A 16,885-nucleotide genomic window follows, 5' to 3' on the forward strand; every position below is an offset into this window, starting at 1 on the left:
TAATGGTGCTAAAAACATTTGTGGGAATAAGGAAAAGGGCGAGCACGTTCAGAAATCATTTAAGGAACACATCAGCAAAACAGAAGTGATTTATATCTCCACAGGGGGGAAAAAGTTACTGTTCCTCATTGAATGTACTGTAGTTATTATAAATTGTTTCCATCTAAACTGTTTAGAGCATAATATCTGATGGTTATGATTGTCTATTGCCATGTTTTCATATCTGATGGTTATGATTGTCTATTGCCATGTTTTCATCCAGAATCAATCTTAAATGGAATACTTTTGTGGGATACATAGTTTATGATACCAGCACAAAGAATTTCAAGTTCATAAAGCACATAGAGATAATTAAAATCCTATATTTTTGAAGCTTCCTTAATGTGAACAAATCTATTCACTCAGAATATAAATTCTCTATTATCTGTTACAATTTGTGAGAGAGAAAATAAGCAGTTTTACACTTTCACTACATCGCACCAGGAATATCTGTAATAATATTGAATCTAGACATCACTTGTTGCTAGGTCAATTTTCATTTAAACCACACTCCTCTATATTTAACGTATGTAATTGAGTTCAAAACCTGTAATACCAAACTCTAGCTGATACTGCACTTCATCCAACCAAAATGATTTATTTCAATGGAAGGGATTTAAACAAATGCTTAGCGTAAATGATTTTAAATTAATGGGACTTAAAATGCTTAACTTCAGTTGGGTATTGCTCACTGAGGTGAGGTAGTGACAAATTAATGCAACAATAGGACCCAGATTTTAATTTTTTAAAAAAATCCTACTGATGCAATTCCTGGAAACAGGTTAGAATATTCCTGCCAGTCACAGGAAAAGTACATGAAATGTTAAACTAATAGTCATAACGTTGAAAAACGTCTTATTTCCCCTTATATTACATGAATGTAAAGTAAGAGGAAAGTAAACACAATTGGTCTTGCTTATCAAATACACAACAGATACAGTTCCTAGTCTAGAAATTCTTTATGTGAGGCTATCCCAGCCAAATGGGGAACTGGCACTGTCTCTTCTGAAAGTACCAACTACCTAAAAGGGAAAGACAAGGGAAGCACTGAAAGTGCAAATTCTGCATTTCAGGTGCAACTGCACATCTTTAGAAATGGTTGTCTCACCCCACTGCAGTGCAACTAGTTCATACAGATTGCTGCAGATCCAGAAAGGGGATTTATTTATAGGAATAAGAGCAAGTTTCAGAGGTAGGTAAAAGTAAAGGCGAAGGACCCCTGGACGGTTAAGTCCAGTCAAAGGCGACTATAGGGTTGCGGCGCTAATCTCGCTTCAGGCCGAGGGAGCTGGCGTTTGTCCACAGACAGCTTTCCGGGTCAACGGGACACCGTGACGGAAACCAGAGCACATGGAAACACCGTTTACCTCCCCGCCACATACCTATTTATCTACTTGCACTGGTGTGCTTTTGAACTGTTAGGTTAGCAGGAGCTGGGACAGAGCAATGGGAGCTCACCCCGTCACTGGGATTCGAACTGCTGACCTTCTGACCAGGAAGCCCAAGAGGCCCAGTGATTTAGACCACATTGCCACCTATATGGTCTGACTAGCTCAGTTGCTTAGAGCATGGTGCTGATAATGCCAAGGCTGGAGGTTCGATTCCTGCCATATTCCTGCTTTGCAGGGGTTTGGATTACATGGTCCTCAGGGTCCCTTCCAACGCTATGATTCTATGAATTCTATGAATGACTGTTGGCTTCTGAAATATTCAGGGCACTCTGTGGCAATAACCTATTGGAACAGGAAGGAGGCATCCCATTTTGCACTTCAAAACAGAAGACATAATTATGCTAATAAATACAGCATTGTTTCTTTTTTTTTTTGTTATGTGAATTGACAGAATATGTTTAGTTACCTGTGCATCAGCCAACATGATATCCTTCAGCATGGGTTGCCCCCTGGGCTCTCCATTCTCCATTTTCACATAATGCACCTGGTACCCTCGGATTTGACCATGCTGCTTATTGGGCACTGGTGAACGCCACAACACTTTAACAGCTGTAGAGTTGACAGCCTCTACCTCGACTTTGCGAGGAGGACCACTAGGAACTGGAACACATCAGTGGATAAAAGAAGAATTACAGGTACTTGTCCAAAACAACCAGTGTCTTTTTCTTTCTTTTTCTTTTTCAAAGTGCAGACCCACTAATCCTTCCTCGAAGAATACAAATGAAAACACCCAACCATTCTGCTCTACATTTCAGTGAAAAGATCAAAAACCATGACTGATGCAAAAATGGAAGAAAAAAGAGTATTAGAGAAATAGAAAAAACATGTAAAAACGCACAAAAGCCAAGGAAGATGCTTTGAGACTCAAAGCATTGAAGTACAAAGAAGTAATTTAGTAATCAAAATAATAAAAACCAAGAAGACTTTTAAAATGTTGTTTGTTTTCTGATTTTATTTGTTATTTTTTAAGTGGGGGGAAAAAAGACAACAGGAAGGGGTACGGTCTTCAGTGTTCAGATATGAAAGAGAGTCAGCATCCAAAATATATATATATTTTTTAAAAGGGAGCAGCATCAGTTTTCCAAAAGAGAAACGCTTTAAGGGTACTCTTAAAGAAAGAGTTAAAATCAGAAGAGCGAAAAAGTAAGAAAGAAAAGGAGGGGGGAATCTTCAAATAGAAGAAAAATATACACGCTTAAAAGGGGCAAAACTTTAAAGTGTGGTTCTTCGGCGTGTATATTTCAAAGCAAAAACAAAACAAAACGCGAATGCAAAGCATTTGTGTTTAAAATATTTCGTAAAACTCATCAGGGGTCAAAAAAGATGAGCAGAGGGGGGGGGGGAAACGGAATAATCTTAGACCATACAAAGACAGCAGATTGAGAGAGAGAGTCAAACTGATGTGTTGGATGAAACATACCATCTTCATCTGTTCGGATCAACACAGATTCACTCTCTGGGCCAGGTCCAACATCAGTGTGGGCTGTCACAGAAATCCGATATTCAGTCCATTTTTCCAACTGTTCCAAAAGGTACTGTGACGTGTCCGGAGCAATTCCCAAAATTTCGTGGGGCTTGTCATCTTCTCCATCAATTCCAGTGTACTTGATGGAGTAGGAAGTGATAATTCCGTTCTGTTTTTCCACTGGCGGAGGCTGCCAACTTACCAAAATACTAGTGGAGCTGGGGCTGTTGCAACTAATGTCTTGAGGAGGAGCTGATGGCTCTAATTTCAGTAGTGGGTTAAAGGAGGATTTGAGTGTGAAAGAACAGAAGTGGTTGAAGGAAAAGGAAAAGAAATGAACAAAAGGAAAAGAAAAAAAAGGAAAATAAATAACGAAGGGAAAAACCAAGGGCAAATAAAAATCGCAAACTTAAAAACAGAAACTTTGGATAATCTTATGAGCCTTGGCTTATTAAAAGTGAACCAACTGAAAATGAATTAACTAAAAGGTGGAAAGGGATGTAGGGGGAAATACATGAAAATGAGCCTCAATATATTGTTACCTACCTGTGATTAAAATTTCTTCTTGAAATAAAAAACATCAAACATGATACTTCTTTGTGTCTACTACCTAAGCTTTTATATTGCACGCTTGCTGGTTGATCTGTTATTTATAAGTTTTTTCAAATATATATATATATATATATTGGCATGTCTGACAAAATAGCCAGTCTATTATACACTATGTTTTATATAGATAGATCGATAGATATCTATATCATATATTTATATCTATCTATCTATAGCCAGTCTTTTACACACTATGCTTTATATATCTTATATATATATATAATTATATATGAAGTGCCATGAAGAAAAGAATCAGAACTATTTTGAAACTCAAACACATCTAATAGACGTAAAATAAAAAAACCATCACACACCACTAGGTTTCTCCCCCCACCCCACTCTACTTTTCTTTATCTTTTCTTTTTTTATGACTGCAGTGGCCTGGAACAAGTGTACTACAATTAAGGTTCAAATCAAAAGTATTTATTTCAAACATCAACTGTAGCCAAAACACTGTAAAACATGCATAATCAATAAGGGGATTATGCTAATCTTAGACAAAGATTTACCTACCATGGAAAAGTGACAGGGCTGATGATTCTGACTGCAACTTGTACTTACCCTAGGTCCAGTCTCTCTTTTTTATTTTAGCTCCTCTTGGAGAAACCTCGGCCAGCAAAGAATTAAATTCTACCAGCGATTTCATAATACATACAAACTAATACCAACCCACCGCCACACACAATACACGGACAGCTAATATAGAAGTTTGCCTAAGCAAAACCAGTGTGGAGATTTCTAATGAAATCTTATGATTCGCTTTACTTGAGCAAAAGTTAAATTCATTTGAAATGGAACCAAAATGCATGTCCACAGTAGTTTAGACGCAAATATGGTTAAAATCTTAACACATTCATCTCTTGGGGGGTACAAATCCTATCAACACAGTAATAATAATAATAATAATAATAATAATAATAATAATAATAATAGATTTTCCTTCAGTTGTATAGACAGAAATTACTTTTTAAAATCCTGTTTTATATTTGAAATATTTGGGGAAATTGGGAACCTTGACCTCTTTCACATGCATTACTTAGAAGTCTGACTGATCTCAATCTGTCTCCTCAAGCCCTTTTTGCATCTCTTTCCCAGGTAGCAACACAGACAAGATTTTTATTTTCCCGTAATTCCTCCCTCTGAGACCTAAAAAATAATAATAATACATTTCCTAAACATCTTTTTAAACTTTTTAAAACTCAAAGCGAAGGATGAGCGATCCACCTTTGTCTGTCTCAGTTGCTTCTGGGGATTCCAAAACATATTGGCTGTGTCTAGATTTCACTATCGACCATGGTTACGGTAATGGGAAGAAGCGTTGGCAAGCGTTTCTCCTCCCACTTCTGTGTGGCCACAGGGAGATGAGAAACGTTTGTTTCTATTTTTGATTAACTGCTGCTTGCAATTTTGTCCAAAAGCTGTGGTTAATTGTAGCAGTTGTTTCGATGAAACAAGCTAGCTTGATCACGCTTGGCTTGAAGTTGGCTCGCTTCAACAGAGCTTACTTAAGATCAGCCACAGTTGAGGATTTAGGCACAACACAAAACGTCGGTTGAATTTTATTTATTTATTTAAACAGTTTATACACCCCTTAGCTACAATAGTTTCTAACTGTTTTATAAAGATACAATGCAAAATAAAAATAAGAAATCAGCTAAAACTGTAAAATTAAGCTTCAGTTAAAATGACTGGCTGGAATAAAAAAAGTCTTCAGTAGCTGCTATAAGTTCAGGAAGGAGGGGGCCTGTTTTGACCTCAACTGGAAGGGAGCTCCATAAATTTGGGCTCACAATACTAAATATGAGTTGTCCATCCAAGCCACCGGGGGGGGGGCACTAATGGCGACTCCCCAGAAAACCTCAGTGATCTAGCAAGGATATAAGGAATTAGGCAATCCTTGATGTATCCTAGACCCAATCTGTAAAAAGCCTTGAATCTGGTGCAATAGCGTAATTTAAAGCAGAAATGAAAGCTTTCAATTTCCTCCGTTATACTAGAGGAATGTCAAGGAGTGGGTGTGCAAACATAAGACTCGTACAGATTCATAGCTGTATGATAAACAATGTCTGAGTGCAGCCTTTGTCTCGTGACAGGGGTTGGGGGTATCATATTACTCTTCTAAGAAAACACTATGCTTATGGTTCTTCAAAGTGCACTGACCTGCGTGTTTTTAGTTAAATTTTCTCTATGTAGCCATAACTGAAACATAATAGGATTTCACCCACTTGCCAAGTAGCTTGTCAACAAGTATAAAGGAGAGAAATGAAGTAATCAAGGAAAGACACCTACTTGACTGCATTGTTCTAGCTGATATTTCTGCCGTTGAAGCACCGAGGCCTTGTGGAGAGCGTGCAGACAGGCGGAAGTAATACAAATTATTTGGTTTTAGGCCTTGCAAGTGGTAAGTTGTAGCCGGATCGATGGAAATCCGTTGCTAAAGGGAAGTCGGAAAGGGGGAAATGAATTTAAATCTAGATCTTTGGGTCTTTGCTTCTAAAGATTTTCTAACACTCAATCTCAAAAACTTCTATTCAAACGTAAGGACCAGGTCACAACCACTGCTACCACAGTGTGGTTACAGCTCCAGGCACAAGCCATTCCATGTGGAATAGCTTCATTACACTAAATCCTAACTTTCCAGAAGTGTACCTTACTGGCAAGTGGTTGGTGCCAGAATGGAGCCTCTCTACGTGAAGCTGGCTGATCTACATCAGGCACAGGGAATCTCTGCTTCGCAAGCTAAAGTAGTGATTCTCCGTTGGCCTGTAGACATGTTTGTTTCCCAGGCACACCCACCCATCCTACACCTGACATCATATGCCACCAGATGTGGACCGGGTACAGCAGCAACTGCAAAGGAAGAATCAGGAGCCCTAAAGTGTTCTCCCTATTATTCCTTTGCACACAGGGCTTGCCTTTTGCGCCTTTTAAATTTGGTGCAAGATGCGCCACCGCTCAGATTGGCTCCACTCAGAAGCTCCCAAGCAGAGCCGACTCCTACTACCACTGGGGTTTGTATTTGGGGATGGGTTTTAATTATTTGCCAAATACAAGCCCTCTGGAATCAGCTCCCGATTGGAGCTCACAAATAGAGCTGATTGGTGCAAAGGAAAATGCTTCCTTTGCCTGCACAGCCTGCAAATCAAACCATGTGGGCCAATGAACATATTGCTTTTGCATCCTACCCTGAATTCAATGCAATCTACAAAGAGACGGCCCCACCCATCTGTCTAAGCAATCAATCCATGGAGGCTAGAGGACATCAGAAAAGAAAAGGAAAAAATAAATTTTACTAATATCTTACGTCTGTTTCCAAGCCAACACTAAAATATGCACCGGTACAATTATACTTGTACAGTGGAACCTCAGTTTTCGAGCGTCTCAGAAGCTGAACATTTCGGAAGCCGAAAGCTGAAAACCCGGAAGTAATTGCTTCCATTTTCAAACATGCCTCCGAAGTTTAATGGCTTCCGCTGCGTGTTTTTCTTTCTTCTCAATGGATTTTGCCGACCAACCATTGCTCCCCGGCTTCTGAACGTTTCAGAAGTGGACCGGTCTTCTGGAACAGATTACGTTCGAAAACCGAGGTTCCACTGCATTTGTTATAGAACTCAAGATGGCCACTTATGGAAGGATAGTCTTGGAATCAGAGCAGAGAGTTTAGTTAGACAAACCATAGTCAGGGCCAGTGCTAGGGTTTTTTGCGCCCTAGGCGAGATCACCTTCTGGCGCCCCCCGCCAATCCCTAGCACCAGCCCTGCGGAGAAGCACGATTTCGGGCTGCTCCCCCCTCCCCGCCACTCTGCTGCTGGCGGAGGGGACGGAGAAGCCCAATTTCAGGCTGTTCCCCCCTTCCCTGCTACTCTGTCGCTGGCGGAGGGGGCGAAGAAGCCCATTTCGGGCTGCTGCCCCTCCCCCGCCACCCTGCCACTGGCGGAGTGGCACCAGGTGGTGGTGGGGGCGGGGGGCAGGCTGGCCAGTGCCCCCTCCATTTTGGCGCCCTAGGCAACTGCCTAGTTCGCCTAAATGGACGCGCCAGCCCTGACCATAGTTAAGGTTTTGAAGGGCCTATAGTTAGACAAATAGAACAGTTTGCATGGCACTGTCTTTACTCCTTACAGTATAAATTTGAACATCTGGAATCAGAGCACATTTAGGGTTGTAGAAAAGGTAATTCAGGCTGCAATCCCATGTGCATCGAATGGGGTGTACATCTGACTAAACAAGGAACCTTCAACTAACACGAGGCTGACTACCTGTCTATCAACTTTCAAGGGCTGTAAAATGTGTTTCAAAGGCGTAAAGCTAGTTCACTTACCTCTTCTCCATGCTCTCCGTCTTTGTAAACAAGATCATAGTTGGAGATTGTGTCAGACCGTGGAGGGGTCCAAGAAAGGAGTATGCTTGTTTCAGATTCAGGTTCAGCTTTGAAGTTCAATGGCTGTCCTGGGACTGATGCAGGAGGACACAATATCAACATTCAGTAGGTACATTTACTGGAGGCAGTGGGGAAAATTAAAGAGTTGTTTCCTGCAATTATATACTCCATGCAGACCACCGCTTCCAGGTTTAGGTTTCTATTGAAGACCCGCTAATGGAAGCAGCCAGGTTTCATTCCCAGTAGCGTCACCTTCCCAAGAGCATTCCAAACATGCATTCTAACCATGTCACTTTCTGTACCGCTGTTTGCTCAGCTGGGAATTAATCACCCAGATAGTCCTATTCTTCATTGCAGTTATAATACTGTTGCTTGAGCGGCCTTTCTTTACACTGTCAACATACTGTTTACCAGACAAAATGTTTCTGCACATTGCTTTGATCCAGCAGAGCCACTCGAGTTACGACAGTACTCTATATACATGACAAACAGGAATAATATGAACTTCTCTGTGTCTTAGCCAGATAAACTACCCCCCTGAGCCTGCCTGTTTCTTTACTAAAGGTAAATGCAGGTTTGCGCTTACTGCTTAGACATTGAAAGGTGAAAACATGACTGTTAGATACTAGGAGGCAGAGGGAAAACCCAGCTCTTCTCCACACATCTGGCAATTTAATGCTGTAAAGCGGGGATGAGACACCAATGTTCCCACGCTACCAAAATCCTATGGGCTATTTTAATCAGAATCTCATAGGAGCAGACGCTCTCTTTTTAAAAGTTTGTGATATGAAAGGAGTGCAGTAAATAGGTAAAAAAAAGGTAAAGGTAAAGGACCCCTGACAGTTACGTCCAGTTGCGAACGACTCTGGGGTTGTGGCGCTCATCTCGCTTTACTGTCCGCAGATAGTTTTTCCAGGTCATGTGGCCAGCATGACTAAGCAGCTTCTGGCGAAACCAGAGCAGCACACAGAAACACCGTTTACCTTCCCGCCGGAGCGGTACCTATTTATCTACTTGCACTTTGACGTGCTTTCGAACTGCTAGGTTGGCAGGAGCTGGGAGCGAGCAACGGGAGTTCACCCCGTTGCGGGGATTCGAACCGCTGACATTCCGATCGGCAAGCCCTAGGCTCAGTGGTTTAGACCACAGTGCCACCCGCGTCCCTAGTAAATAGGTACTTGGTCACAAAAGAAGTCTATCATTGAGGAAACAGGATCAAGTTACTTCATCCCCGGCCCCATGAACAAACATAGGGCTTGCTCTTTCCATATTTGCTTTGTGTGCTGATGGGCACTAGAGCAGGCATAGGCAAACTCAGCCCTCCAGATGTTTTGGAACTACAACTCCCATCATCCCTAGCTAACAGGACCGGTGATAAGGGATAATGGGAATTGTAGTCTCAAAACATCTGGAGGGCCAAGTTTGCCTATGCCTGCACTAGAGAATGGCCCCTTTATGTTGTTGGAAAACTCTCTCCTAAGAAAGGTAGATATGGCTCTACATTACAAGTTCAAGTGCTTTTCGTAGATTGTCTTTTCAATCTACCCATAATTTCTTATCTGAATCCAATACTGATTTATGTTTACTGTAGGGATGGAGAACTTGCAACTCCTCCAGTGCCCTGCTCTTTTTCCTTCATCTTTTTATTCTTTTGCGGTTGCTTTTTTCACCTTCAATTTTTTGGGAGGTTTATTTCATGTTTTAAATGTTGTGTACGGTATATTTCATTGTTGTAAACCCCAACAACAATAAAATAATAATAATTCCTGACCATGGGTCACCCTGGCTGGACCTGTTTGAATCAAAGGCTGTGGCTAAGGGAGACCCTCTTGGGGTTTTCATGCTGTAGTGGTGTTGAGTAAAAAGTGTAACTGTGCTCTACAAGTTAAATGATTTTCTGTATAGCTTACAATTAAAATATCAGTGTATCAACAGTTACTTTGCAAGGACTGGTATGCAGTGTTGGACTCTGCTGGTAAAGATGAAGATTCAAATACTGACTCAACCATGAAGGGTACTGAGGTCTTGACAAAACTTGATTCATGTGCTGCTTTTTTTTTTTTTTTAAAAAAAAGTTTTTAATTTGTTGAGTCTCCCCATGAGAGCTGTGATCATACTGGATAGGCAGATAGGCAGTAAGGGCAGGGCAATATATATATATATATATATATATATATATATATATATATATGCTGTCAACTTTTCCTTTTTTGCAGGAAATTCTATTATTCCAGTGCTGTTCCCCATTGCAAAAAAGAGGAAGGTGTGTGTGTGTGTGTGTGTGTGTATATATCCCTGACATGCACAAGTACATAAGTAGGATGTGCTGGATTTCAAGTAGTTGTTCAATTCCAAGGAAGTTACAGTATATTCAGTGCAGAACTTTCATTTTTCATTAGGTATTTGTCCTGTGAGATCATTTATCATACAAAAGCAGAATATGGAAATGGAGCTCCTGAAGGAACTTTCAACCATATATAACTACGTAATTAACATGCAAATGGAAATAGCAAACAAATGAAGTTTCAGAGAGGCTGTTCATAGCATAGCATAGCAACTGTTAAAGATATGTACAATCCACAAAAATGTCAAAATTATTCATTCCTGGATAAACTTCATGGTAAAGTCAGGAAATGTAGATCCCCAATCCAACTCACAACTTAGCCATCTGGATTTAGAATATGATTTTTAAACACTTTTTACTGGGTTCATCTATATGTACCTTTGACTTTATTGCTTAGAAAAGACAGATGCCAACCCTCCCACCCCAGCCGTACTGGTGAGAACTTTCTAGAGTTTTCCTCTTACCTCCTGTCTGAGTGATGACTTGAATGTCACTAGAAAGAGGCCCATCACCAACTGAGGTAAAAGCAAGAACTTTCACAGAGTACGTTTTCTGCGGTATTAGATTCCCAATGGTGGTTATATGGCTGTCGGCCACATTGTGTTTCAACCAGCTGTTGACATGTTGGGAGGGGTCCATGGTGTAATAAACTCTGTAGCCTTGTATTTGTCCGTTGGGTTCCTCGGGTTCTTCCCACTGCACCAGTATTGTGGTTGAGCTCAACATACGGGCTTGTACATTGCGTGGTGCACTAGATGGTGCTTGCTCCGAGGTCCGCGTTGATACCGGTTCACTGGGTGGCCCCCTCCCAATGTTGTTGACAGCAACAACTCTGAACTCGTACTCGGAATAAGGACTTAAACCAGCGACGCTGTATCGAGTTGTGGCCACTCCATCAATTTCCTTATAGAGTTCCTCAGAGTTTTTAGGTTTATGCTGGATTATGTAGTAAGACACTGGCTCGGGGTTTCCAGAATCCCAAGTCAAAGTAATGCTTGTTGCTGTGCTTTCTGTTACAACAGGAGTTCCTGGAGGTTTAGGTAAGGCTGCAAGAAAATAAAAGACAATTGATTCAATTGGCAGAAAATTAAACCACAGCACCATGAATCATAGAATCATAGAGTTGGAAGAGACCACAAGGGCCATCCAGTCCAAACCCCTGCCAAGCAGGAAACACCATCAAAGCATTCCTGACAGATGGCTGTCAAGCCTCTGCTTAAAGACCTCCAAAGAAGGAGACTCCACCACACTCCTTGGCAGCAAATTCCACTGTCGAACAGCTCTTACTGTCAGGAAGGTCTTCCTAATGTTTAGGTGGAATCTTCTTTCTTGTAGTTTGAATCCATTGCTCCGTGTCCGCTTCTCTGGAGCAGCAGAAAACAACCTTTCACCCTCCTCTATATGACATCCTTTTATATATTTGAACATGGCTATCATATCACCCCTTAACCTTCTCTTCTCCAGGCTAAACATACCCAGCTCCCTAAACCGTTCCTCATAAGGCATCATTTATGAGTTGTTGTTTTTTTTTTTTCAAGTATAACAATGCGGTTTGGTGAAGGGACACAATTCAAAACAGAACACAGTTTTATTCAAGTATTGTCGAAAACAAAAACAAAATATTATGGAAAAAGCATTTGGTTAAGACAATAATTTGACTAAACATTTGCAAAAGAGAAAATTGACGTTAACTCTAAAACTGCAAGCCGCATCGGAGGCTTTGGGACTTTTGCTTCATATGCAGAAAATTTGTGTTGCCATGGTAATGGATTTGGTAATGGTTTGGTAATGGAAAACGGTTTACGAATAGAATTAAATTTTGGGGATAGGAGGAAGGAGAGGGGGAGAAGAGTTAAAATGAAATTAATTAAATGTGTTGTTTTTTTGTAAATTTAAAATTAGGCAATGGAGGGTTCAGAAATATTGTGAATGCAGAGGATATGTTAAATTCATAAACAAGATATGTAAGATGAATAATTATTTGGTAAATGAGTTCAAAAAAGAAAAATGTTAGAAGAAAATAAAAGTAATTCATAAACAAGATATGTAAGATGAATAATTATTTGGTAAATGAGTTCAAAAAAGAAAAATGTTAGAAGAAAATAAAAGTAATTTGGGGATTAATTGGTAACAACTGTGAATTAGGGTTAACCTGGAAATCAACCGGGGGGGGGGGGGAATTGGGGAAGTCTGTAAAGATATTATGGGCAAACTAATTGGTTAGATTGGGAAAGAATTGGTGGGTGCTCCAGTGGGAGGGGGGTTTGTTCTGTTTTGCTCCCCTTGGTGAGAGAAAGGGGAGTATGGAAAATTTAATCATGTATTGTAATTTGGTTTTAATTGGAAAATCTTAATAAATATTATTATTTTTTAAAAAAAAAGTAAAGATTTTTCCTTTTTTTGAAGTAGATCGTATGCCCCTCACCTTTGACAGTAATCTGTGCTATTGCTTCTATAACACCAAGAGTAGACATGGCAACACAAGTGTAATTTGCAGATTGCCTGACGTCATTAAGCTCCAGGACATTCCTTCCTATTGGCATGTCATCTTCCGGGGTAAGATCTTCGGCTCCCAGCATCCACTTCACATATGGCATTGGAGACCCCACAGCGACACAGGTGATGTTAACACTCCCTCCGGGCATAATTTCATGGTTGGTGGGTGGGATGGAGAACCTCGGTGGGACCCGGCGAACTGGAATAAAACACACATAAAGCTAATAACTCATACAAAAGTGGGGAACATAGATCTTGCACACAAGATTTACATGCATTTATAGATACAGTTTCAATGATTAATTGCTACTTTTATTTGCCGAAAATAAATTATAGACCAGACAGGTATATTGTCTGTACATATTTGTTTACATTTATTCATTAATATCTTTAACCACGTTCATACAAAGCTTTTCCCCACCCCCAGACCTAGTAGGGCCTCACAATTAACTAACTATATACTAACAATACACCAAACACCATGCAAAAAGATACACACACATACACACACATATATATGCATGTATATATTCTGTCTGCATATGTATACATATATATGCAGAGAAGAAAACTGGAGAGTCAACAGCATGCTTGAGTTGAGTATCAAAACCAACTTCAAAGCTGCACACTTCCAGCTGATGTGAAGAAATGTGCTGCAACACATTGTCACATCACAGCCCTGAAACACATCACCTACGGTACACGGAAAATGCAATTCTGATTTGCTGTCAGACTCAAAAAGTGGATGCAGCCTCAAGACCTCACACTAACACTGAAACAGACATGGGATGTATATATATATTTATATATAGTCACAGGAGAAGAAACAAGGCAAAGCCAGTATAAGTACTGGTTTTGGTCATGCAGGCAAGCAAATGACAAGAGTCTATAGGGAATCATGCTTAGGGAGGAATGATAGGAGAGTGAGAGAAAATGTATAGGGAAACAAAAACAATTAAAAGGAAAGGGGAAGGAAACATTCGGATAGAGAATAGATTTTTTAAAAAAATAAAAAATGTGAAGGCAAGATAGTTTAAAAGAAACAGGGATATTAAGAGGGTAGGACAGGAAATAGGAGGATATTTGTTTAAGCCTGGGATTATTATGAAGCAAGTATACGGTGGCGGGGAAGGAGAAGAACACTAAAACATTCTGGGTTCCATGGCGTTCACACAGAGGGGGAAGCAAAATAAGCTGCTAGGATTAATACTACTACTAAAAGCAGCTCTACGTGTACAAAATGAGGGACAGTGGTATCTAAACTATTTAGCAGCAGGGCATTGCATTAACAGAGTAGTTAATATCTAAGAAAACACAACACTGAGAAAATTACCAGGCAATAACAGATCAGTGTTCCTGCTTCAAATATTCTGTGTGCATGTCTGTGCATATATGTACAGCAAGAGGCAACAGAGGCTTATGCTTTCATTGCACACAATATGCTGTGCTTTACGTGGGCCTTCAAAACAGGGATGCCTTTTGATTCAGCGAAATAAACAAACCGAGGCGTAAATAAATGGCTACGGTCCTGGCCAGAGATCGTTAGTCATAATCATGTCCCATTGAAATCAATGGGAGATAGGTTGGCGGTAATTAAATTCCTCCGCTGAAGTTAATGGCAGGGGTGGGTGGGGAATGGCTTGGCCTTATACGCCGACAAGTGTGATTTAAGCGCGGCGAACTTTCGTCGGATTAAGGGGCTACGAATACAAAGCGATCCTTTCATTACCCTTTGCACTGAGTCGAGATAAATTTCTAGAGATCCGATAGGGGTGATGGCCTCGTGAGTGAATGGGACTGGCATAGGGAGGACAAAGAGCGAAACATGCCTTCAGCAGTCAATCAACCGAGGTCACACAAAGCAAGTGTGGGGCAATGCAGAATTTGTAGTACCGAAAGGAGAAAAAAAAAGGAAAGAAAAAAAGCTTAGGAGAAATATTAGTCTTCATGCTTGGGCTGCTTAAAGGAGCATCTGCTGGAACTCATTCCTGTATCGGCAGGCATTAACAACAGAAATCAAAGGGAAATGAAATTGAAGAAGGAACAGAAGATAAAAAGAAGAAGAAGAAGCAGGAACACTGACCAGATTGACAACTCCTTGAAGTGTTAAGCGTGTTACTGGCTTGTCATGCACCCAGCCTCTCTCCCCCTGTCTACATGCACAACGATACCAGCACACATTAGAAGCCATGACCGGGGCATTCTCTGCTTAAACATAACATCAACTTAAAAATTAAAAGGCCACAATGCAGCTACATTCATTTCATTTGTATTCTTTGTTATTGGTTTAATTAATAGTTTTGTAAGGTGGGTAAAAAAGTAAAAAAACACACCAACCTTCTCGCAGCTCTGAGGGATGTAGGGGGTTTGATGCAGAACACAATGAAATGAGGAAAGGAGAAAAACAAGGGAAACACAGAGAGAGTAAAAAGGCCATATCAAGGCTTTCAACTGCTACTTGAACAACTTTTACTTGTTCTAATCAAACCTTCCTACCTCACCTCTGACCGTAAGCAATTTCTCGCAGCTATCGCAGTATTAGAAACTAGCATCATTTGACTGGGGGAAAGGGGGTATCCCTTCAGGTCATAACGGCACACATGCCTCATGCAAGAAACACTACTTTGAAAGGAAAAGGACTAGATAGCTTCCTAAGGAGGCCAGAATAACCTCCGAACCCTTTCTAGTCAGAAAACTAAATCATAAATATATATTATGAAAGTTTTGTACAGCGTTCCCCACACCAAAGTAATGAGCTAACAGCTGTATGAACCGAAATCTCCCTTCATCTTTTTTTTCCGCACCCCTTCTCCTTCCAAACCGCCCGTTCTCTTTGCAGGGAGACGGGATTATTTGTGTAAATTATATAGAAAAGGGTGCTTTCATTTCAGAGCCAGACCCTGGAAACTGTGCCAGAAAGGAGGCACTTTAAATATATAAAACCAAGAGCTTCCATAGGTTTAAAAAGCAATCATGCCTGTTACCCTTACAAGAATATGCTTTTTATGAATTTATCCTCCCAATTCATATCTATCAAAGAAGACAAATCTCTCTGTACCCACCCACCCTTTTAAAAATACAAATAACAGCCAGTTCATTACAGCAGTGCCAGGGATTACATATTACTGATCAAACTTCAATTTAAGAGAAAGTATGTATATGTGTAATTTTTAGCTCTACGAAACTATGCTTAAAGAAACAGAGAAGGAAGGCCACACCACTGTCCTCTTCGGCGACAATTTCCAAGCTAAGAACTTTTCCTTTTCAGCTCAGAAGCAGAGGTCATGTGGGTACAACACACCTCAGCACCCTGAGTTTCAATTAGAGCTAAATTAGTTGCACAGCAAGCAATCGCATTAGGAATTATGAACCAAAGAAAGGAGAAAAGGGAAACCCAAAAACAAATGCAACGCTCAGGTCAATAGTCAATGCAGGAAAAAAGTAGAAGTCAAGATGTAAAAATGTAAGCATACTTACAGACCTTAAGTCCACAGGGGTGGATTGGACTCAAAGGTGCCTTTATTCATATTCCTCCCCTTATCAAATTCATACTCTAAGCCTTTTTCCAATGTTTCTTTTACTTTCCCGACACCCCTTTGCCCAGATACTTTGCTTATTACTGTAGTTATGACCTAGACCCCAAGAGTAACTTAACGCCCCTTGTGCCTGACTGAAGTGTAGATGCCAGGGTTTGTCATTCCTACCTCTGACATATAGATTGGCAGGGGCAGAATACCGTGTCCCCGCATTGTTGGTTGCAACACACTCATATTTGCCTTGGTCAGATTCTTCGCTCAATTCGATTTGGAGGGCACCTGTAAGGATATAAAATACATTGCCAAAGAGACTGTCAATGAAGGGTTTTTCAGCTCCCAATGACACACCGCTTAATAATAATGAAAAGCCCTGTATGCGGAGGTCCACTCAACGTCGGTTCATTTTCTCGCTACAGTGGCACAGACAAAAAAAAATTACAATTATGATGTGATGAAAAAAACAAAGAGATTATTTTTTTCACACCATCAATGCTAGCACAGGAAAACAAATCTGCATTTGGCAAACGTATTTTCTAGCACAACATACTGTTTTTTTTTTCTCCTAGA

At 40.5% G+C, this 16,885-nt stretch overlaps 1 protein-coding gene across 50 annotated transcripts in view; it reads right to left on the minus strand.

The window, feature by feature from the left end:
- Positions 1-16,885, minus strand: part of PTPRD (protein tyrosine phosphatase receptor type D) — a 794,829-nt gene that overhangs the window by 147,705 nt on the left and 630,239 nt on the right. For 20 of the 50 annotated variants that reach the window (XM_033173198.1, XM_033173204.1, XM_033173202.1 and 17 more), the window contains 8 exons: positions 16,487-16,597; positions 15,120-15,131; positions 12,712-12,981; positions 10,751-11,332; positions 7,883-8,016; positions 5,854-5,998; positions 2,911-3,216; positions 1,897-2,090 (listed from right to left, as the gene is read on the minus strand). In XM_033173198.1, coding sequence (XP_033029089.1) covers positions 1,897-2,090; positions 2,911-3,216; positions 5,854-5,998; positions 7,883-8,016; positions 10,751-11,332; positions 12,712-12,981; positions 15,120-15,131; positions 16,487-16,597 — 1,754 coding nt within the window. The remainder of the gene's footprint in view (positions 1-1,896; positions 2,091-2,910; positions 3,217-5,853; positions 5,999-7,882; positions 8,017-10,750; positions 11,333-12,711; positions 12,982-15,119; positions 15,132-16,486; positions 16,598-16,885) is intronic. The other 30 variants (XM_033173228.1, XM_033173227.1, XM_033173239.1 and 27 more) reach the window with 5 other exon arrangements.

This window comes from Lacerta agilis, chromosome 16, assembly GCF_009819535.1.
Source record: "Lacerta agilis isolate rLacAgi1 chromosome 16, rLacAgi1.pri, whole genome shotgun sequence".
Classification (NCBI taxonomy): domain Eukaryota; kingdom Metazoa; phylum Chordata; class Lepidosauria; order Squamata; family Lacertidae; genus Lacerta; species Lacerta agilis.